A 22,400-nucleotide genomic window follows, 5' to 3' on the forward strand; every position below is an offset into this window, starting at 1 on the left:
TATAAAATGGGGATAACAAAAACAGTAACTATCTCATGGGGTTGTTGTGAGGCCTAAATGAGAGAATATGTGTATAATACTCAGGACTCTGCCTGGAGCCACGGCTTGAAGCCACGTCAGCTTTGATGATGTTACCCACAGTGAAGATTCTGGGCCTGCATCCCCACGGAGGACCCATTTCTGAAGGAGAAGAGACACTGCTGTCCTGGTGTGCAGGCCCCTTTGGGGGCTGGTGGGACTCCTCCCATCTTCAGCTGGGCCCTTCTCTGCCCTTTCTCTCCTTCTTCACCCACAAGCATTCACAGAACACCCCTCCGCTGGGGGCACAACAATGGACTCAAGTGTCAGCGTTGCACAGGCCCAGACAGCAAGGACCTCCCTTTGGGGACCGGCAGTGAGCCTGCCCTGTATGGGCTATGTCCACTTCACTTCCTCCTCTCCACTCTTGAGAGGTGTTTTTTCCACATGTGGAAACAGAGGCCCAGGGAGCAGAGTAAGAGAGCCTAGGTCACACAGCAGGTATGTGGCAGAGGCAGGATTCGAACACAGACATGTGGGCTCTGATGCTTGCCCACCACCACCCGACATTTCCCCATTAGCTCTTCTGGCCCACCATTGGCTGCTGGGCCCACACAGCATCCCCACTGTGGCCTGACCCCCTTCCTGCTGAAACCGGCAACCCTCCCCAGGAATCTACTAGTGCCATCGATGGTGCTGAGATGTGTTCTGTTCAAATCCACCGTTTACTAGCCATGTGACTGCCAGCAACTTTCTAAACCACCCCTATGCCTCAGTTTCCTCATCTATAACAAGGAAAAGATGAAACCTACCTTTCGGAGTTGACATTAAAGGATGCAAAAATATGGCACTTGGCCCAGAATGGGCACCTGACCAATGCCATTCTCTCATCAGCTGAGTCCCATTGTCCCCTGCTCTACAAGCCACTCTCCACTCCATGCTCCTGGAGACCTGTGCTCTGACCTAGCTCAGCCGCCGCTGAAGCTTTCTCGCTCCCGGCTTCCTCCGCTGGGGAAGGTTTCTTTTTCTGAAGGCCTTTCTTCCTCGCCCATGAAACAACACAGACAGGGGTTTTCCCGCAGCCCTTTTGCTATCTCCCCAAGCAGGGCTGTCTACCTGCTTCCCAACACCCGTGGAGACCTCTCACAAGGGGACACAGTTTTCTGGGCCTCAGGGCTCCCTCCCAACGCTCCCTGGAAGCTGACCGGGGCTCTCTCATGCCTGCCAGCCTTTGGCCGCAGTCGGCCTGGGCCTGTAGCAGAGACGCTCCAGCAGACACTGGGCCGGGTGCTGCCTTACCAAACTCTGCTGACTTTCCCTGGCTCTTCCTTACTGGGCTCTGGTGTGGGTCTGGGACAGCCTGTCAGACTCAGAATTATGTTGCTGAGACCTTAGGCAAATCACGTGGCCTTTTAGGGCTTCCGTTTCCTCACCTGTAAAATGAGAACTGTAATCCCTGCCCTTCTTGCCTCCTGGGTTAAAGGTGGATCCAATAGGGTAACTGAGATCGAGAAACCATCAAGTTGTCCCCTCATAGGGGAGACCCCCAGGGCTCCCACTTCCTGTTCCACCTGGGCCCAAAGTAGCAGCGCAGCAGTGTTCAGGCCCCACCTCCTTCCCACCTGAGCATCCCCAACAGCTAGCTGCAAGAGAGGACTCTTCTGCAAATCTGTTTTATCTGCAACGGACATGCACCCAGCATTCTACTCTGAAATAGAGCCTCCTCTTCAGTTAGCTTCCCTGGAAATCAGGATAGGATCGATGCTCTGCACAGATGCACAGCATCTGTATCCTGTGGCTTAATGTCCTCTGCCCCCAACCTGGCAGGTGCAGGATCTGCAATCTGAGATGCTATCAGACTGGGTGAGAACCCTGTCCCCACCACCTACAGGCCACACGGCTAGTAAGCCGCTCAGCTTACACCAGAACTTAAGTCGAGGCCAGCGTAAAGCTGAGAGGAGTGAAAAGAAAGGATCCAAGCCCGAGGTCAAGGACATGGCCAGTGGGAGTCACTGTAGGAAAGGTCTTGAGAAGACTGGCTCTACTGGCCGTTAGTAGCCACAATACTAGATATCGGAGCTACAGTGGTGAGCAAAAGCAAAATCAGACCCAGCCCCTTTCATGATAAAAACACTCAACAAAATGGGAACAGAGGGAACTTTTGCAACTGGTTAAGGGCATGTATGAAATACCCATAGTCAATGTCATATTCGATGGTGAAAAGTCTGAAGGTGCTTCCCCTAAATTCAGGAACAAGGCAAGACTATCCACTCTCCTCACTTCTATCCAACATTGTATTGAAGTCTAATTGTATTGACAATTAGGCAAGAAAAAGAAATCAATCAAAGGCATCTGGATTGGAAAGGAAGAAGTAAAACTAGATCTTTATGCAGATGACATGATCTTGTACATAGACAACCCTAAAGAATCTATAAAAAACTTAAAGCTACTAAGTTAAATCAGCAATGTTGCAAGATCTAAGATTAACACTCAAAAATCAGTTGTATTTCTATATATTAGCAATAAACAGTCCAAAACTGATTTAAGAAAATTCCCTTCATAATAGCATCAAAAAGAATGAAGTGCTTAGGATAAATTTAACCAAGGAGGTGAAAGATTCACACACCCAAAACTAGATATTGTTGAAAGAAAGTAAATAGATAGAAAGGCAGTCAGTTTTCATGGATCGGAACACTTAATACTGTTAAGTTGGCAGTATTCCCAAATTGATCTCATAGATTCAATACAAATGTAGTTAAAATTCTAACTACATTTTTTTCCTTTGCAGAAATGGTTAAGCTGGTCCTAAAATTTGTATAGAAACACAAGGGACCCAGAATAGCCAAAATAATCCTGAAAAAGAATAAAGTTAGAGGCCTATAATTTCTTTTCTTTTTTTTTAATTCTTTGGAGTCTTCAGTAATTTTTTTTAAAGATTTTATTTATTTATTTTTAGAGAGGGAAGGGAGGGAGAAAGAGAGAGAGAGAGAAACATCAATGTGCGGTTGCTGGGGGCTGTGGCCTGCAACCCAGGCATGTGCCCTGACTGGGAATCGAACTTGCGATGCTTTGGTTCGCAGCCCGTGCTCAATCCACTGAGTTACGCCCGCCAGAGCGAGGCCTTATATTTCTTGATTTCCAAACATAGATGGCACTGCAGTAATCACGAGAGTATGGTATGGACATATAAGGTTAGGTATATAGATTAATGGGACAGAATTGAGAGTCCAACAATAAACCCGTATATTTGGAGTTCATTGATTTTCAACAAGGGTGCCGAGACAGCTCAATGCAGAAAGCAGTCTTTCCTGCAAACCGTGCTGCGACATCTGTGGATCCACATGCAAAAGAATTAGGTTGGACCCCTACCTCACACCACATAGAAAAGCTAACTCAAAATGGATTGCAGACCCATCGTAAGAGCTACAACTATAAAACTGTTAGAAGAGCCCATAAGCATAAATCTGAGGGACCTTGCAATAAGTATACTATGTTCTGCCGTGTATAATGCATACTTTTTTTGCCCAAATTTTTGAGGGAAAAGGAAGGATGTGCATTATACATGGGCAATACTAACTCTATATCTATGTAAATGTTTTTCATTCTTTTTAAAACTTCTTGTACCTTGTATCTGTTCATACATTTTATAATTGTTACATAAAATTTCTTGTACCATATGTTCAAAACTAAATTCCTTTATAACACAAAAAACAAGTATCTAAATATAAATAAATAAATAAATAAATAATTGAATTTAAAAATTAAAGTGAAAGATTTTTTTTTTGGAAAGTCTGGGCCAAAAAACCTGGGCATGCATTATACCCGGGAAAATGTGTCATGTCTTAGATATGATACCAAAAACACAAGCAGCCAAAGAAAAACTGTATAAATTGGACATCGTCAAAATGAAAACTTGAACATCAAAGGATACTATCAAGACAGTAAAAAACCAACCCACGGAATGGGAGAAAATATTTGCAAGTCATAGATGTGATAAGGGTCTAGAATCCAGAATATACACGAACTCTTACACCTCGACAATAAACTAATGAACAACCCAATTAAAAAATGGGCAAAAGATTTGAATAGAAACATCTCCAAAGAAGATACACAAATGGCCGATAAGTGTGTGAAGGAGTACTCAACATCATTAGTCAACAGGGAAATAAAAATCAAAACCACAGATACTATTGTACACCAAGGAGGATAGCTAAGAGAAAAAAGGCAGATAACGACAGATCTGGGAGGGAACGTACAGAAAGCGGACCCTCATGCACTGCTGGTGGGAATATGAAATGGCGCAGCCGCTGTGGAATCCAGGCTGGTCGGTTCCTCGAAAAATTAAACACAGTGATCACAGGGCCCAGCAGCTGCGTTTCGAGTAGATGCCTGAGAACTGAAAACAGTTCACGCGGAACTGCCCCAGGGGTGTTCACAGCGGCGTTATTAGTTATTCGCAGCAGCCAAAAGGTGGGAACGACGGGCTAATGGACAAACTGTGGCCTGTCCACACACGGACTGTTAGCCACAAAAAGGAACGGAGTACCGCCACACGCTGCAACACGAGTGAATCTTAAAAACCCCATACTACGAGAAAGAAGTCGGTCAGAGAGGACCACAGGTTGCGTGCTCGCACCTCCACACGATGTCCGCACAGGCAGACCCAGGGACACGGCGAGCAGACTCGTGGTGGCCACAGGCTGGCAGGAGGGAAACTGCAAAGACTGTGGGGAGTGGGTTTGACACTTTTTTTGGAGGATGAAGATGTTCTGGAGTTCGGCAGTGGTGATGGTTGCACATATTCTGTGAGCATACTAGAAACCACTGACATCTATACTTTTAAACGGTGAATTTTATGGTATATAAATCATACCTCAATAAAGAATAAGGATGAACAACAATAAAGTAATTTAAAAAAAAAAGAATAAGGAGAAGGAAGAGGAGGAGAAGGAAGGGGAAAAGAAGAGGAGAAAAATCCCAGACACAGCTCTTGTCCTCGTGGGGCTTTCATTTGGTGGGGGTCGGGGAGAGGAAACCACACACACACACACACACACGCAAAACAAAATACTGTTGCACTGACTGCTCGGAAGGAGAGGCACCAAGGATGAGAGCCGTGATGAAACTGGTCAAGGAAGATGTTCTAGAGGAAGCAATCTGAAGGAAGAGGGGTTATCCAGGGGAAAAGGTTGGGGAGGAGGAAAGAGTGTGTGCCAAGTTCTTGTGGTAGGAGGGAGCTTGGCCAGTAGAAGGATCCAGAAAAGATCCCGGTGGCTAGGGCAGGGGAAACGGGAGGGAGAGGGGCCACAGAGGGAAGGGTGGGAAGGGTGGGAAGGACATTCGTGACCCATGGCCAGATGACAATGTGGCAGGGTCGGAGGCTGAGCAGGAAGACAGCTGACCGCTGGGGAGGGGGCACCAGGCCCTCGAGCATCAAACCAGAGGTGTCAGGTCAGTGCTTCCAGTCAACATCTGGAAATGAGCTGGGAGGCCCCTTCTCTGGGCTGAGCCACTCTTGCTGTGACCTGATAGAGAGAGAGGAAAAAATCCAATTCCCTGACTTATTCAGTGGCACCTCCTGTACTGAAGCTCCCAAGAAGGAAATACTGCTGAAAACCAGCCCCTTTGCTATGGCAACAGCAAACACTTCTGGCTTCCCTGACTAAAGGCCAGGTGGGGAAGTCTGCCTAGCAACAGTGGTGGGCATCAGGAGCTCCTCCCCTGGGGCTTCCGGATTCCCCTTCCATTATCCTCCCAGCCTTGGCTCCCATCCCAGCTTCCCCGCTTCCCCTTCCAGTGGAGAATCACACAGCTACGGGCGTCTAAACAGGCCCTCACGGCCCAGTTTGTGGTTTACGCCGCCACTGTAAGGTGGGATTATTAGCCCCATTGGACAGAGAAAGACACTGAGGTTCAGAGAGGTGAAGCGGGGGCCTGCCAGCGCGGTGCCCGTTCCTTGACATGGCCCTTGCTCTCCGGTGTGGTAAAGGTCGGCTCACGTGTGCAGGTCTCCTGCTCTGCTTCACCTGGGGCACAAAGGGATACATGAATGGAAGGAATGGCATCCCTCCATCCTTTTTTAATTTTTTAAAGATTTTATTTATTTATTTTTAGAGAGAGGGGAAGGGAAGGAGAAAGAGGGAGAGAAACATCAATATGTGCTTGCCTCCTATACACCCCCTACTGGGGATCTGGCTGGCAACCCAGGCATATGCCCTGACTGGGAATCGAACTGGTGACCCTTTGGTTTATGGACCACACTCAATCCATTGAGCTACACCAGCCAGGGCTCATTTCTCCATCTTGTCTTCCTCTTTCTTTCCTGGTCATCTACCAGTTCGGGGGCATAGGTCTGCTTTTTCTGGTCCAGCCCAAAGGAGGACCGGGGGAGGCCTCATTGGGACCAGGGAGAGCCAGGGCAGTAAGAAGGGGTGAAGGAGAGGCCCTACTCAGGGTCCAGCCCTGGCCCCTGAGAGGGTACCCCCTCCCCAGGGACTGGGCTGAAGTATTTCCCTTCAAAATGCCTGCCTCTGAACTTTAATGCTGGTATTAATGACGACGGCTAATATTTTGTGCGCACTTACTGTTTCAGCTCTGCGCCAAGTGCTTCGTGTGCGTCATCTCATTTAGTCCTCAACCACAAGCGAGGGAGGGGTCGCCGCCCCAGCTCTAGAGAGAGGAGCACAGCCTAAGATCTCAGAGCTGGAGAGGGGGCAGAGCTGTGGCAAACCCAGGAGGGTATGATCCCAGAGCCCAGGCTCTCACCAGACACTGCAGCCTCCCCTCCCCATGCCTCTGCCCCCAGGCCGGCTGAAGATTACAGGGAGGGCAGAGGAGCTGGGAGGAGGGAGTGGAGCTGACTCCCGCAATCATTTCCTGGCCCTGGGCCAGAGCCTGCTGGAGGAAGAGGTGTGCGGTGGAAGCGAGGGTGGAGGGATGGCCCCTCCTGAGAACGGGGTCCCTGCCTGATCTCCAGGCCTGGGGTTCACAGGAGGAAGGAAAAGGAAGAAACAGTTCATAAATGCCTACTATGTGCATATGCTGAGCATGGCGCTTTGCAGGTGGGTGGCCTTTCGTTTGATCACCAGAGATAACAGCTAACACGTTACATGCCGAGTATATCTTGACTGCTTAGCAGGCTTTGATTCATTTAATCCGCACAGAAAACACGCCAGGTAAAGGCTGAGGTCATCCTGGCTTCCCGCCTGGGAAACCGAAGCCTGTGGAAGAGAACTGCCCAAGGTCACACGGCTGCTAGGGGTTTGAACCAGGTCTTCTGGCCCCAGTGTCCACGAGGAACGGACTTACTAGCCTGCTGGGGGAGCAGTGTCCCCATTTTCCAGAGCGGGAGAGTGACGCCTTTTCTTGAAGTTACCAGGTGTCAGAATGGGGTCCGAGCCCCATCTCCTGGGAATGCATGTGGCATCACGACGTTAGTGGCACTCCCTGGACTGATGGGTCCCTTTGCCACTGCCCCCTCACCATCTGCCTGGAAACCTGGAGACCATGGGGGAGGAGGGCTCTAGCTGCAGACCTGCCGCGGCTGCCCAGAAGGGAGCAGAGGAGTGGACCACTCCCACCCACCTGGGGGTGTTTATTTTTGCTCAGGGTATTTTTGTCTGAAATCACACACCCAACTGTCATCCTTTCCAGAAACGGCATCAGTCCACTTCCTAGAACAGTCCACGAAGGGCCCTCATGCCGGGCCTAGGGGTTGGGCACAACAGGCCCCACGGCCTCCCTGGGCCTCTGTGGACCTGTCTGTTCAAACAAAGGGTCGGAGGGATGTTCTCTGGGGACCCTCCTGGCTTCCGAAGTCCAGGATCCTCTGCCTGGGAGCTTCCCACTCGGCAAACAGTCCTGACTGTGTGTCTTCTACACGCACCACCTTCCAAGGGCCGGCTCGTGGCTCCTGTTAGCCCTGATTATAGCAGCTACCCCGTCCTAAGCACTGGCGAAGGGCCAGGGGCTATGCCGAGTGCTTTTCGTGGGTTCTCTCACTGAGTTTGCTCAGTAGCCCTAAGAGGCCTTTTACAGAGGAAAAAACTCGACTCAGAGAGGCTGAGCAACCTGACTGAGCTCGCACTCCCAAGGAGTACCAGAAACAGGGTGTCTCATCATCGCCTGGGGCAGGCCTCGATAAAGCTCGACCCCCTCCCTCCCACTCCAATCCTGTCCCATCAGGCCCGGGGTGGGGGCAACCAGCCCAGCCTGTCACAGCTGACGACCACAGTGTGATGGCCAGGATGGGCCCCAGATGGCCTCTCACTTTTGTGGGGGATCCCTGCGTCCCCGATGGCCTATCTTGGGGATGACAGCTTGTGGCAGCTTGGGGACAGCAGCCTACTCAGATGGCACATGGGGCCGCTGACAGCAGACAAGCAGTGACAGGCTGGAGCAGCCAGAACCACCAGAGGCTGCTCAGGCACCTGGAAGCCCCTGCCCGCACCCCACACCGCGGCCAGGCCCTTCTCTGTAACACAGGGGTCTCCAGGGCCGAAACAAGTGTGTCTAAATATTTAAGTTACAAGCTAAGCTAACAAACTCTTCAATAAAATATGTTCTGTCTTCTCCCCAGATGTAACGGTGGAAGGCCAGGCTGTGAATTTAAATTTCTCTGACTCCTTCGAGTTCTGTGCGAGAAGACAGTGTAGCCTCTTCCAGCTTCCTTCTGGGCGGGGGCCTCACACGCAGGTCTGGACACACACGTGGCCAACACCCACACCTACCCCTCTCCCCCACAGCCACTTTTTGTCCATGGGCGGGGGTGCACACACCAGCCACCCAGGCTGTCCTCAGGAGGAGCCCTGGCAGGTCCTGAAAGCGGGCTTGGGGCTGACTGGACAGGGGACTCTGGGATCTGCCGCGAGTAAACTGGTAAATCCTCAGTGAAGACAGGTTCCCAAACCAGTGTCTCAGGCCTCACAGGTGCCTGGGCACTGCGGGCTGCACGGAGGGGGGCGGGGGGGGGGTGAAGCTTGGGATTTGGCGTTGGAATCCCACAAACCACAGCCCCGCCACGTGGCCCAGTGAATTCCCCTCTTGGGTCCCATCGGCTCATCTGTAAAACGAGGATGACAATTCTGCCTGGCAGGGCTGCGGTGAGGAGCCAGTGCAGCAAGGTCTGCGCACAGGTCCGTCCGTGCTCTGCGTGCAGACTGCTCCGCTCCGCACAGACCGCCGTCTCCGAGAAGCCCTCTCCGTCACACCCGGATCCTGCACCGCCTCTTCTCCTGTTGGATCGCTGGTAGCACCTGAGCCCACAGGTGCAGGACCCGTGCCCCCCACACCACTGAGTGCCCAGCACCTAGCACAGTGCCTGCCCCAGAGTAAGCAACAACGAATGCCTGACCGGCTGGGTAAACGAGGCTTCGTGACCCTTCACCTGCGTTTTCCGTCTGCTCGTGGGGTTCATTCAAGCTCCACACATTCACTGAGGGCCTTCTGAGGGTCAGGTGGCTCGGACACCTCTCCGGGCCTCAGAGGACTCAGTCAAGGGAGGGAGAGTCCCTGTGGGAACAGGAATGAATTCCAAGCATGTGGTGTCTGCCATCATGGAGTTGGTGGGGGCAGGGTGTAGCCAGAGCCCGCAGGGAGACGTCAAGGTGTGGTGGGGCTGTAGAACACAGAGAAGCTCCAGAGAGGAAATAACGGGTCAGCCAGCCTTAAAGAGACGCAGAGGGGGGAGGACTTCTGGAGGCCAGAACGGCAGGTGCAAATGCACCCAAGTGTGAGGCGCAGCTGGTGGCCAGAGCTCAGGGACTGGAGGTGGTTAGCGTCAGGGTTGGCGGGCCAGCTGGGCAGCCCGGTGCCCCACTGGTTAGACCACTAATTCTAACTGTGTGATCACCAGACCAGAGCATCAGCAGCACCTCGGAACTTGTTAGAAAAGCAAATCCTCAGACCAATTAAATCAGTAACTCGGGGCAAGACCCAAAAATGTATTTTAATAAGCCCTCTGGCTGCTTCTGATGCACGCTCAAATGTGAGATCCCACCCCTACCCCCAGGTAGCCCTCCCCCTGAAGGCAAGGAGGAGCCATAGACAGGCTATAAACCGGGCGGGGGTCAGGCCAGAACATCAGGACCACACTGGATCATGATCACTGGGCCGCCCCGGAGGGGCTGGTAAAGGCCCACAGCTGAAAGCTGGCCCCGCTTGGACTTTCCCTCCAACTGGACAGAGCTACTGCCTGTGGCAGTGAGGGAAGAGGCCACTGGGAAGTCAGAGACCCCTGCTGGGCACAGGGCCTGTTGCCAGGGTAACCACCTGTCACTGGGAGAAAGAGGACAGCTCCTTACAAAGGGTCAGTGAAGGGGAACTGGTTATCATGGCAACGTCCGTCCCCTCAGGTGGGGCAGGGTAAGAGAAGAAGGAAGCCTGGTTGTTCCCAGGTACCCGTCCCCACTCCCAAGAGGGAGCCCCACTGGTCCCACAGCCCCCTCTGACTGTGTTTGCCCTTCACCCCCTCCTCTGTCCATTTGGGCCCCCCCCCCCCCGGGGGAGGCAGCTTCCCATCATGAAGCCACACCTTCCTTGTCACAGCCTAAGGGCTGGGGGCTATCTCCTTGGTTACAGCAGGGGCTCCTGTATCCATGGCGACCTTCTCTCAAGGGGCCTGAGACCCTCAGCTGCCAGGCCTTCCCTTTCCGTTGCCAGGCTGGTTCTGGGGGCACTGACTTCAGTCTGGGGGCGGTGGCCCAGATCAGTGGTGAGCCTCTCTCACTCTCTTGAGCTGACACAGTGAGCAAAGGAGGAACAAGAGGATTCAATGTGTTACCTGCCGCCAGGAGACGGGCGCACAGGCCACACTCAACAGCCCAACAAGGAAGCTCAGAACGACTCAGGCCCAAACGGCAGCTCAAAAGAGAGCAGAGTGCCCTCTCCAACCTGGAGGAGCACAAAGCACGAGGCTTCTAGACTCCAAGGGGCCTGGATTTGAGTCCCGGACCAACACTGCATAACCTCGGACGGGCTTTGCCACTTCCTGAGCCTGATTCCTCACCTGTACATCGGGGAAAACACTAGTATCTACCACCCAGGGGTCTTGCCCGATCGAGGAAATTCACCTGAAGTGAGAAACACAGTGCCTGACACCTCCCTGCGTCTTTTGTCTTCCTCTTTCTCAGGGAGAAGGGACCGACAGGGCTCCTGGGTGACCTCTCTCAGCTGGTGGGACACGTGGTGGGGAAGAGCAGTGGCTACGGGGTCAGAAACAGTCCATAAACACGGACTGCTGGTACTGTTATTATTACACTAATCACCTGGCCATGAATGGAGTCCTGTCTGGTAAACTGCTCCCTCCTGGTAATTTACATTTCCCGTTGTCATTGCAGTCGTCACTCACTGCAATCCCACACAGGGATGTTTTCGAGAAAGCAGGAGCCATGAGCTTCTTAGTTTTCCTGCAGTGCCCAGCCCAGGCCCTGGCCGGGAGCACCCAAGCTCAGCACGGAAGGGACTTAGAAGTCATCTACTCTAAGGTAGTATGTGAGCAGAAAGCCCTCCTCCCTAGCCTTATCAAGCGCTTGGATACCCCTGGGGATGAGGTCCTCATTTCCTGCTGCAGGTGGACTGGTGCCGAGGACTTCAGGGAGGCTGAGCGCCAGGGGGGTGATCAGAAGCTAAATGGGCAGCTGCTGGAGCTGGGACTGGAGGGAACTCCGGGGGCCACCCCCATGCTCTAGCAGCCTCCCTTCCCCTCCTGCTGAGAGTTGATAATAGAAGTGATTCTAATTATGCTCTAATTGCTTTCTTCCAGGCAGTTTCTCTGGAGCCAAGGAGTTCAGAGTTCATGAATAAATGAAGAGGGAGGAAGTGGGAAGGGATGTTTATTGATCCACAAATCTCAACGTGCTGGTGTCTGCCCCACAAACGCCCAGGCACGGAGCTGTGTGCAGTTTTGAGTACATACACGGAAACACAAACATGCACACCACAGTCCCCAAGCCTTTCTCTCCAAAGGATGGGTGGGGGTGTAAAATGAAGCTAGCAAGTGCCCTAAGTTGGTTCTGGGTCCCAGTCCCAACTCTGCCACTGACTCACACCATGGCCTTGGGCATTTCCTAGTTCTCCCGGCTGCACAGAGCAGAGGCAGTGGTAGTGTCTGGCAGCCCCCCTCAGAAAACCAAGACGTCAGGGTGTCGACGGTGGGGAATCATCCATCTGGAGAGAACCCTGAGCAGGGCCAGGTGGGCACTGTTCCCCTTACCCTCTGATCGCCCTTTCATCCGGATGCCTCATTCTCTCTCTAAGAACCAGCCAAGCAGCTGGGGGCTCTAGGGAAGTGGCAGGGGGCGCACCCACATCTCCATGCTGGCGGACACCCGGTAGGAGAGAGCAGGGGCTCTGGGCGAGGATGCCTGCTCCACCACTCGCCAGCTGTGAGGCCCTGGGCAATGCCCTTGAGCTTCTTGAGCCTCAGTTGCTTTATCTGTTAAATGGGAATGACAGACTATATGTTATGAAGGTTCACCCAGAGCAGTTAGAATGAGACCAGAAGTTCTTCAAGGTCAAAGCAGTGTGCTGGGTCTGGGGGACCTCAGGATTCTCTGCTTCCTCAGCAGCTGTGGCCAGACCAGGTGGGAAAATGGTCATCCTTGGTATGTGCTTATAGAAGGAAGTCTGTTTACCCCTTCCTGACTTCCACTAAGAAACCAAAGTTAGGAATCTTGGCTTTGGCATTAAGCAGAACCTGTTCTGCCACGGCACTGCTGTGTGGTTTTCAGCAAATGATCTCAGTTCTCTGAGCCTCAGAGCCCTCACCCAGGACACAGGCAGAACAATGGTCCACCTCTGGGGCGGCTGCAAGGCGGATACGAGATGACATGTGTGAGGCCCTATGTTAGATAGTGCGAGTGGCAGCCTCGAGTCAGACTGCCGGCAGCACCAGGCTCCGCCTCTACAAAAGAGGGGCGTGGTGAGGGTGGGTGAGCCACCATAGGTGAGGCCCTTACAGCAGCAGGCGGTGTGCCGCAAGCGCTCAACGAATCTCCTCTACTAGGAGGCACCACATGCAGAGACCCTGCAGTTCGTTTCACATATGGAGAGACAGAGCCCCCAAGAGGGGTGAGGACTTGTCCAAGGTCCCAGAGCCGGTTCACAGCAGACCCAGGCCTATGTGGCAACCAGCTATATGCAAGGCCCGTCCGGACCTCAGCTGGCGCGATGACCACAAGACCTTTCACTGCACCTGGGCCATCCTACTCCAGGCTTGAGGACTCCAGGAGGTGGGGGGAGGCTGATGCTGCCCTCTCCTGTCCTCCCTGGCAGCTCCGAGGCTGGCTCGAGCCAGTGGGGTGTGTCAGAAGGAAGGGAGGACTGACCCACCTTCCCAGCCCACCTGGCTGGCTGCAGAGGCCTCAGAAACAACCCAGAGACCCGGACCAGAACACCATTTGTCAGCCAGGCATGGTGGTGGCGGGCTCATCTCCATGGCAACAGTGCAGTGTGAAGGCATCCTGGCATCATTAGGGAGCGCACTGAGTAGTATAAACAGAGGCTGCAGTAGATTACACGCCTATTATGAGCAGTCTCGGGCTCTGAGCACTGGTAATTATGTCTAATTGTGCATTTAATTGTGTAATTGAAAACCCACATCTCTGGTTCAGGCTGGGGCTGCAGAATTTACCCCCCTCCCAAAAAAAAAAGAGCCTTGGAACTATCCCTAACCTGAAAACCCCAGGGCTGCCTTCCCTTCCAGGTCAAAGGGCAGCCAGAGCAGTCACTGGGAAAAGTGCCTATAGATCCCCATTTCCCCCACTTACTGTGCCGGGTTTTGTGATTTGGGGGTGGGGGTGGGGGTAGGAGCATGCTTAAGGCAAAGGCACTTGGTTACAGCACAAAAAATGCTCACAATTTTAATTATTCATACTAAATACCATTTTACGCTATTGTCACTGTCCTCTCAGGACTCAGAATCACATCTGGAGGCTCCAAGGGATCCATGAGATCCATCATGTGTCTGAGTGGTCATCCGACCCATATACAAGTTCTTCACCACTTCCGGGGACAGGGGACTCCCCACCTGATCGTCAGTCCTCTACTGCAGGGCCTCTGTAGCCAGTGTGAAAACCGCTGTCACACTCTCTCCTCCACGGCACGGCGTCACAGACTGGAGAAAATGAGACTCAGAGAGAGGCGGAGCCAGCTCAAAGCTGCACAGCAAGTGGGTACGAGAACCGTGGGATTTTTGGCTTGCAGCATATCCTAAGGTGAATCGGCAGTTAGGACTGTGTCCGGGACTCTGTGGGTTCTTCACCAACATTTGCTGAATGCAACACCCAGTAGGGATGGCTGGTGGCAATTCTTACTCTCTCACCCAAAAGTATGTACCTTTTCTGGAGTTTGGGAAGCTCACCTATGGTGACCAGGCGCTCTGTGGCCTGAGACTTTATTTTACTACCAAACATACCATGTGGGCATTTGGGATGGGGCCAGTGTGAACACTCATTCACACAGAAAGACGAAAGGTGTCACCTGAGTCTCTGACAACCTGACACCCAGATGCAAAGCCTGGAGCAGGCCAACCAAGGCAGACTCTCCTCCTCTCCCCAGAGCCTGGTACTCCCACCGGTCACTGCTGCCCGCAGCAGCAGCAGCAGGACAGGCCAGCGAGGCAGCCACTCTGATCTCCATGGGGAAGGCCAGAACTCACCGATGACTCAGAGCTGGAGGCCAACCTTCTCCCTTTACAGAGGGGAACACAGGGGTCAAACCTTTCTCTCTGATTCCCTCTGAGTGAGCGCCGGGCTCTGTGCCTGGGCCCTCCCTGCATTATCTCAGGTTGCTCTCACTACAGTCCTCATGTTATGGAAGAGAAAACCAAGGGGCAGTCAAGGCCAAGGTCACCAGGCCACCATGTCCCATTTCCTACCCTCACAGTATTCAGATTCATAGAACCTGCTTTCTAATTTCCAGGACATTCAAGAGTATAAACCTTTTATGAGCTCCTATTCAGCATATATATTTTTTTAAAGAGAAAGAAATATCGATTTGTTGTTCCACTTATTTATGCGTTCATTAGTTGATTCTTATATGTAACCTGATCAGGGATGGAACCCGCAACTTGTATCGGCCAGGGCATACTCAGCATATCTTACCTCAGAGGAGCTTCCTACAACTCTTTGAGGCAGATGATTATTATCCTGATTTAGAGAAACGCAGGTGGAAGCTCAGAGAGGTTAAGTGTCCTGCCTGAGGTCACCCGGCTACAAAGAGGCAGAGATGGAACTCAAACCCCAGCCTGATGCCAAAGCCCAAGTTCTTCCTCGTCAACCTCCCTGCCCCAGGATTCTCCAGCCGCTTTGAGCGGCAGGGGTCAGGAGGCCATGGCAACCCGTTAAAACCTGCAACTACAGAGCAGACCTCCTGAAACCTCGGTGTTTGCTGGTGGAAGCATGCGTCTCAGGGAGACTTGCCTGCTGCCTGAGACTCTCCCTCAGTCTCCGAATCACCGTCCCCCTGCCTTTCCAGATGGAGGAGGGAGGCCAACGGCAGTGGCACTGGGATTCCCAGGGCTAAGGCGGCTCCACTCCCTGTGGCCTGGAACCAGCTTTGAAAAAAAAACGCAAACACATCTCTGCTCTCAGCCTGCTCTCCAGCACTCACCCCTCCCTGAAACTAGAGGAAAGAAGAGACTTCAATGATTGCAGCTTGGTTCAGATTGCACAGCTGCTCAAGTCCTTACCCCTTGGTCACTCATCTGAGGCCTACCTACACTGTATCTTGTTTCCTTGGTAACAAGTGACTTCCTTCTTCTGAGCCTCAGTATGCCCATCAGTGAATAGGTATAAAAACCATATCCACGAAGGCTGATAAGTCTTCAATACAGGTTAATTTCTTCCCTGGGTAACTTTTTCTCTTTCTTTTTTTTTTAAGATTTTATTTATTTAGACAGAGGGGAAGGGAGGGAGAGAGGCAGAGAAGCATCAATGTGTGGTCACCTCTTGCACACACCTACTGGGGACCTGGCCCGCAACCCAGGCATGTGCCCTAGACTGGGAGTCCAACCAGTGACCCTTTGGTTTGCAGGCTGGCACTCTATCCACTGAGCTACACCAGCCAGGGCCCTGGGTAACTTTTTCTCAACCTGCATCACAGTTTCCTTAAACCCAACACAGGCTTTGGGATGAGTAGAAATGGGTATGGTTGTGGGGGGTTGGTGGAACGTTTGAACAAGCAACTCAGAATATCTGGCATCTAGTAACAACCCCTAGTGGCTGAGGAAGGATTTAGATTTCTCCACTGGCTTCCACATCCCGCATGCCCACCACCTTCCAGGGGGAGCAATGGGCCATGCAAGGTCGAAGCTAGGAGCCCTAGATCTAGGTTTGAATCCCCATTCTGTCCTTACCATATATGTGGCCATGAATAAGCCAGACAGTAACAAGGGACAAGTATGCAAAATGCTTACCACAATGCCTAGCTCCTAGAAGACACCAAACCAAAAAAGTTGTTTATTGTTACTGTTGTTTTTGTTATTATTATTTCCCACTGAACCATACATTTTCCATATAAAGAAACTAAGACTTGCCCTGACTGTTGTAGCTCAGTGGGTTGGGCGTCATCCGGCAAACTGAAAGGTCACTGGTTCGATTCCCAGTCAGGGCACATGCCTGGGTTGCAGGCCCGGTCCCTGGTTGGGGGTGTGCAGGAGGCAACTGATCGGTGTTTCTCTCCCTCTCTTTCACCCTTCTTTCCTTTCCCTCTAAAAATAAATAAATAACATGTTTTTTAAAAAAGAAATTAACACATGAAGAGCTTATGGGCATGACTGATCACTAAATCCCTAATCCACACAGACATGGGGACAGAAGTGACTTGTCCAAACCTCAAGGCAAATAGGAGCTAGCCACCAGCAGTATATCCCCTCGGCCAGGCACTGTGTTCCTCGGGCACTGTCCCATGGAACCCCCCAAACTGCCATGGGGTAGGGGCTGCTGTTCTGACCACTTTATCGGAGAGAGGCAGAGGCTCAGAGAGGGTAAGGGACTTTCTGGAAGTCACAAATCAAGGCGGCGATGGTGGTCTGACCTGAGAGGTATTGCTCCTAACCCCTGTGCCAACTTTCACAGCAGCTGCCATTTATGGGGAGCTTATCTCAAAATCACCCACCCACCCCCACAACGGAGAACCAGGGCCATCACCCCATGCCCCAGAGGCCCCCTTCTCCATTCCTTCCTGCTCTGCCAACAACCCAAGGGTCTTGAGAGCTGTTTGGCCTCAGTCTGTTCATCTGCAAAAGGGAGTTGACCACCCCAGCCCACACCTGTCTAAAGGGGTCAGTGGCCCGGACAATTTCATGCCCCTGGCTCTGAAGCCTGAAGCACCCACAGCAGAGCCAGCCGCTCCCCAGAAAGCCATGAGCTTGCAGGCGCAGCTGCTTCAGAGCGGGAGGGCCCCCACAGGAGCTGTCTCCCTCCAGTCTTCGCCATCACTGTGGCTAATAACGACATCAATCAGGTTGACCACGTTTCACACCATTACTCGCAGCTCGGCAGGAAGCTACATATTTTCCCCCTCACCCACCACCTTCCAGAAAGCAAAGAGTATTCCAGGAGGGAAGAGAATGAAAACCGACATTTTTCTGGGTACTCACTATGTATATGGCACCTGGCTAAGCCCTTTTTGCAGCTGAGAGGTAGGGAGAACTCTCGTTGGCAGAGGAAGACACTGGGGTCCAGAGGAGTGAATGCACACGTCCAAGGTCACAGAGAGCTGGGACAAGAACAATCATGGCAGTGATATATTGCTGAGCACTCACCAGCTCCCGGTGCCGGGCATATGCACGAACCTATTGAAACTGTATAATTTCCATTTTCAGATGAGGAAACTGAGGCTTGAAGCAACGAACAGACTCGTCTAAGGTCACACACTGCTTAAATGAGAGCCGCAGAGTGGCACAGGGCGGAGAGGGTGGCTCTGTGCAGACAGAAGGGTGCCCGCCTCCTGGTTCTGCTCAGTGGTCCTGGGCAAAGCTCACTGCCCCTCTGAGCCTCAATTTCGTCCCCTGAAAAGGGGGAGAATAACATTTCTCCCATTGTGTGGAATAAAATATAAGAAGGATAAAAACAGTAAAACAGCTCACACTGAGTGAGTGTTGAACATGTCCCAGGCGCTCTGCCAAGCACTTTATATATGTAAGCTCATTTGGTTAAATGAGGTAATGCATATAAAGTGCTTAGCACAGGACTCCAGAAATAGGAGTAATAATGGCAATGATGAAGAAATTGATGATGACTCCCTTGGGTAAATCTCCTCGGTGCATCCTCTTACGGGAAGAATAGAGAGGCCTGTGAGGTTTCAGGAAGGAGGTGGACGAGGAAAGAAGGGCAGGGTCTGGACAGGAGAAGGCAAAGGGGAACACATAAAAATCAGGGTGTGAATAGCATTGATAATGTCAAGATCATACATCAAGTAGAAGCCAGGGAAGCGGGGGACCCAAGAGAGTCTACAGAATGGAACCTCCAGGCCAGCCCAGATCTCACCCCTGAGTCCCAGGTGGGCAGAGCTGGCAGGACCCTGGCGGCATAGACTAATGGTTCTTCCCATTTCACAAATGGAAAAACCGAGGCTTGCAGTGAGGAGAAGAATTGCCCAAGTTCACAGGATGTCAGTGGCAGAACCAGGCTTGAACTCCAGGCCTCCTACCTCTCAGCTCGGGGCCCAGGACTTGCTGTGCACCCCGAAGGAAGAGTGCCAGGGGCCCCCGGGTGCGTGGGCCGCACCTCCAGGAGAGCATTCCATGGTATGACACGGTTAAGATGCTACTGTTCACTGAATCTCGTTCTGTGCCTGGCACACTGCTAAGTTCATGAGAAGCATTTAATCCACACAACCCTAAGAACTGGGAACATTATCTCCCTTTAACAGAGGACAAAACTGTGGCTCAGTGAGGGTAAGCAACTTGCCCAGGACCCCAGGGCTAGAAAGTGACAGTCAGGACTCAGACCCAGGTCTGACTTGTCAGACTCTGGGGCCTTGTCCCGATACTAGTTCACCTGAATGGGACGGTCCCCATCTGCTTCTCCTACTCTCCAGTACGCCCACACACCCTGCTCCCTCCCCCAGAACAAGTCTGCCCCAGTGGCAGAAGAATGTTTAGAACTGGTCAGTTTTACTGTAATGATCAAACCCTATTTAAAAAAGAAAAATGACATAGCTCCTTTTATAAAGTTTTCAGTCAAGAAACCAACAGCTTCTTCCTTCTCAGTTCCTTTCCACTGGATGACAAAATAGGCTCCCTTCTCCCTGGGATGACGTCAGGCTGGTGAATTCCAGCATCCGGGAGCACATGACGGAAGCTGCCAGGTAGCAGAGGCTCCTGGGGCTGACCACGGAAGGGACCCACTCTGCAATCAGCCCACACAGAGCAACGGAGCCAAGAGGCCAATTTTCAAGTCCCTCTTTCGAGCCCTTCCCCAAGGTATCTCCTGGAACCTTCACAAGCTGTCCAAAGCCACCCAGCCAAGACGTAGGAGATTCAGAGTCCCAGCCAGGTCACATCTAAGTCCAGAACCCCTTGTGCTGGCGAACCCTCAATATGGAAGGGTGGGTTTACTTAGCTGGTGAGAGCTATGGAGGCAGGGAGGTTGCCTCCACCTGCCACCTTCATTTCTCTACAGAGAGTAGCAAGCATGTCCCCTGGGACCCCTGACTTAATCAGGGCCAGAGCTACTTGCTTTATAATTAAGAAGGCAACAGAGGATGCTGGTCAGCTGCCTGGCTGGAAAGCCTGGCTCCTAACTGTAGAACTTTGGGCAAATCACTTTATAGGGGCACCATGAGGATTTACAAGGAAAAGTGCTTACAAGGGTACCCAGCACCTAGTAAGTGCTCCCTAAAGCTACCTCTTGTTATTATCAGTAACAGAAGGAGCATGGAGCAAGCTATTAAGGATGCTTACCTTTGGGGCATGGAACTGGGCACAGAGGGAAACTTAGCTTTATCTTCTGCTCTGTTCGATTTACTTATGGATTTGTTCACTTTTACGACATGTGTATATTACTTTTCTAATAAAAGAAAGTCCCAGTTGAAAATTTAAAAATGAACACAGAAAAAAAAGGATCCTCTGTTTCAGCACTTCTTGGCATTTTATGTTCCTCAAAGTAGTACATAAAGAAGGGCGTTTCTGCCGTGAGCCAGGAGTTGCCAAAATAACTGATTCATTCATTTATTTTACAAATATTAATGGAGTGCCAGGCACTGTTCCAGCTGCTGGGGATTTAGCAGGGAACAAAACAGATCATTTCTACCCTTCTGGAGTTTCCATTCTACATGATCTTAATTAATCTCCTCTGTAACCCTCAAGGATGAGCAATTTACAGAGAGGCGGACCAAGGCAGCCCAGGGAGGGGGAGTCACCGACCTGCGTCCCACAGCTGGGAGCAGGGCTACAATCATCTAGGCTGGGCTGTTTCTACCGCTGCCCAAGAGGGCAGGTCTGCGGACGGCAGGTTTGGGGCTGGTGTCCCCAAGAGGGGAGAGGCAAGATGAATGGGGAGGTCTGCACACCCAGGCTCACAGCTTCACTCTGTGTTACTGTAGACACCTATGGTGGAGCAGGGGCAACGGTGCAGGGAAAGTGGAGACTCAGATCACGGAGGCAGGCACAACTCACACTCAGACTCGAGAGCTTTGCCCAAGGAGGTCCCCATGCATCTCTGCCTAGAGGAGCACACAGCTTCAAAAACCTCTTGTGGTCGAGCCTCGGCTGTAGGGAAGGCAGGTGACCCTGACCTCTCCTTAACCACCTTCCCAAATCCACCTGCCAGAGACTGAGTTGAAGGGCAGTTGGTCCCGTTCAGCTTCTGAATTCACTCCCCTGGCTTCCCTGAGACAAGAGCCTGAGTTCCCTAGGCCGGGGTTAGGCTAGTGTCCTCAGATGCTTCCGTCCTCCCCAGAGCACCCCAGTATCCCCACGGCCATCAGCGCCAGCCCAGGCAGCGGAGCTGCTCTGCCTGCCCTCACCCGGGGTGCTCCGGTGGAACTGACCACTGATGGAACGCCCTCGGCCGCAGTGGCCACAGCCAGAGCAGGAGGACAGTCTAGCACCCGGGTCTGTCAGACTGGCTCAGTACCCGGCAGCTCCTTGTGACCCTTTCCAGGGAGGTGGCTCTCCATTCCCCGGCCTGCCCAATCAGGAGGGTGAAGGGAGGCAGAAACAGCACAAAGGAGTGAACGGTTCCTGGAGTCTAGTATCCCAAGATCCCAGCACAGACGGGTGAACATGGACCAGAAACGGTCAGAGACCTAGAGACAAGCCGAAGAGAAACCCGAGAGAGACACACACAGGGGCAGAGACTTTTGTGAGAAACACTCACAGGGGCGGAGACCAAGCGGCAGAAACCCAGAGGAAGGGAGACCCACGCAAACGAGTGATCTAGAGGAAAACAAACGGCGGGGATCTCAGCGGATCCATAAACCAGCCCCGGGGCACACACCCCGCCCCAACCAGCCACAGTCCCACAGCGCACCTCCCAGCAGGAGGGCCCTGGTACAGTGTGGGCCAGATGCGTGGAGCCCCAGGCGCAAGGCGGGCCGGGGACTCGCGCACAGGGCGCACTCCAGGACTGGGGAGCGCCGGGCGAGAAGCGCACACAAAGAGACTGCACGGCCAGCAGGAGCAGGCTCCGCCCGTCCATTCCTTGACTCTAGACACCCCCCCACCCTACCCCGCACTCTCACCAGACACACACACACACACAGGGACACAGCACCCAACCCGCACGCCCTGGGACCCCGCCCCACCGCGCCCCACCCTGCTCCGGCCGCCCGGGAGCGCGGCGCTCACCAGCTGCAGGCAGCAGAAGGCGACAAGCGTGCAGCGCCCGCTGCACTTGCCCATGGCTCCAGGGGCCGCGCAGGCCGTCCGCCGCGGCGCCCCTCTAGCTCGTCCTCCGCACCGCGCGGGCTCCGCGTTCTTCCCTCTGGGCGCCGCGGGCGGCGGGGCCGGGCGCCTAGGGCCGGGCCCGGGAGCGCCGGGTCCTCAGGGCTGAGGCGGGCCGCCTGCGCTCTGAGTCCATGGTCCTTCCACCCGCGCGCTGGCTCTGCCGATCCGCGCCTTCTTTGTCTGACCGGCCGGCAGCTCGGCGCGCCTCCTGCCCCGGGGCGGCTGGCGCGGAGCGCGGAGCGCGGAGCGAAGGCACCGAGCGCAGCGCGGCGCAGAGCAGCACTGCCCAGCTGGGGCAGCCGCCCGGGCGCTCCGCGGCCGCCGCTTCCCGGCCCCACCACGTGGCTCCGCCGCTGCCGCCGCCACCACCGAGAGGGAGGGTAGGAGGGAGGGTGGGAGGGGAGAGGTGGGGCGGGGCGGCCTCGGGTGTGGAAGGGAGGTAGGAAGGGGTAGGGAAGTGGAGAGTTGAGGGGATGCGGCCGGGAGTGAA

General features: G+C 53.2%; 1 protein-coding gene across 4 annotated transcripts in view; it reads right to left on the bottom strand.

Moving 5' to 3' along the window:
* The window catches only part of NKAIN1 (sodium/potassium transporting ATPase interacting 1), a 42,610-nt gene extending 20,416 nt beyond the window's left edge, over nt 1-22,194 (bottom strand). Inside the window, exon 1 of one of the 4 annotated variants that reach the window (XM_045859181.1) lies at nt 21,812-22,194. In XM_045859181.1, the coding sequence (XP_045715137.1) occupies nt 21,812-21,865 (54 nt within the window). In that variant the 5' untranslated portion in view covers nt 21,866-22,194. Of the gene's footprint in view, nt 1-17,617; nt 17,706-21,341; nt 21,395-21,811 lie in introns of those variants that run through there. The other 3 variants (XM_045859183.1, XM_045859182.1, XM_045859184.1) reach the window with 3 other exon arrangements.
* Nucleotides 22,195-22,400: the final 206 nt, after the last annotated feature.

The sequence above is a fragment of the Phyllostomus hastatus genome, unplaced genomic scaffold, assembly GCF_019186645.2.
Source record: "Phyllostomus hastatus isolate PE091 unplaced genomic scaffold, TTU_PhHast_1.1 phas_scaffold_182, whole genome shotgun sequence".
In the NCBI taxonomy this organism is placed as follows: domain Eukaryota; kingdom Metazoa; phylum Chordata; class Mammalia; order Chiroptera; family Phyllostomidae; genus Phyllostomus; species Phyllostomus hastatus.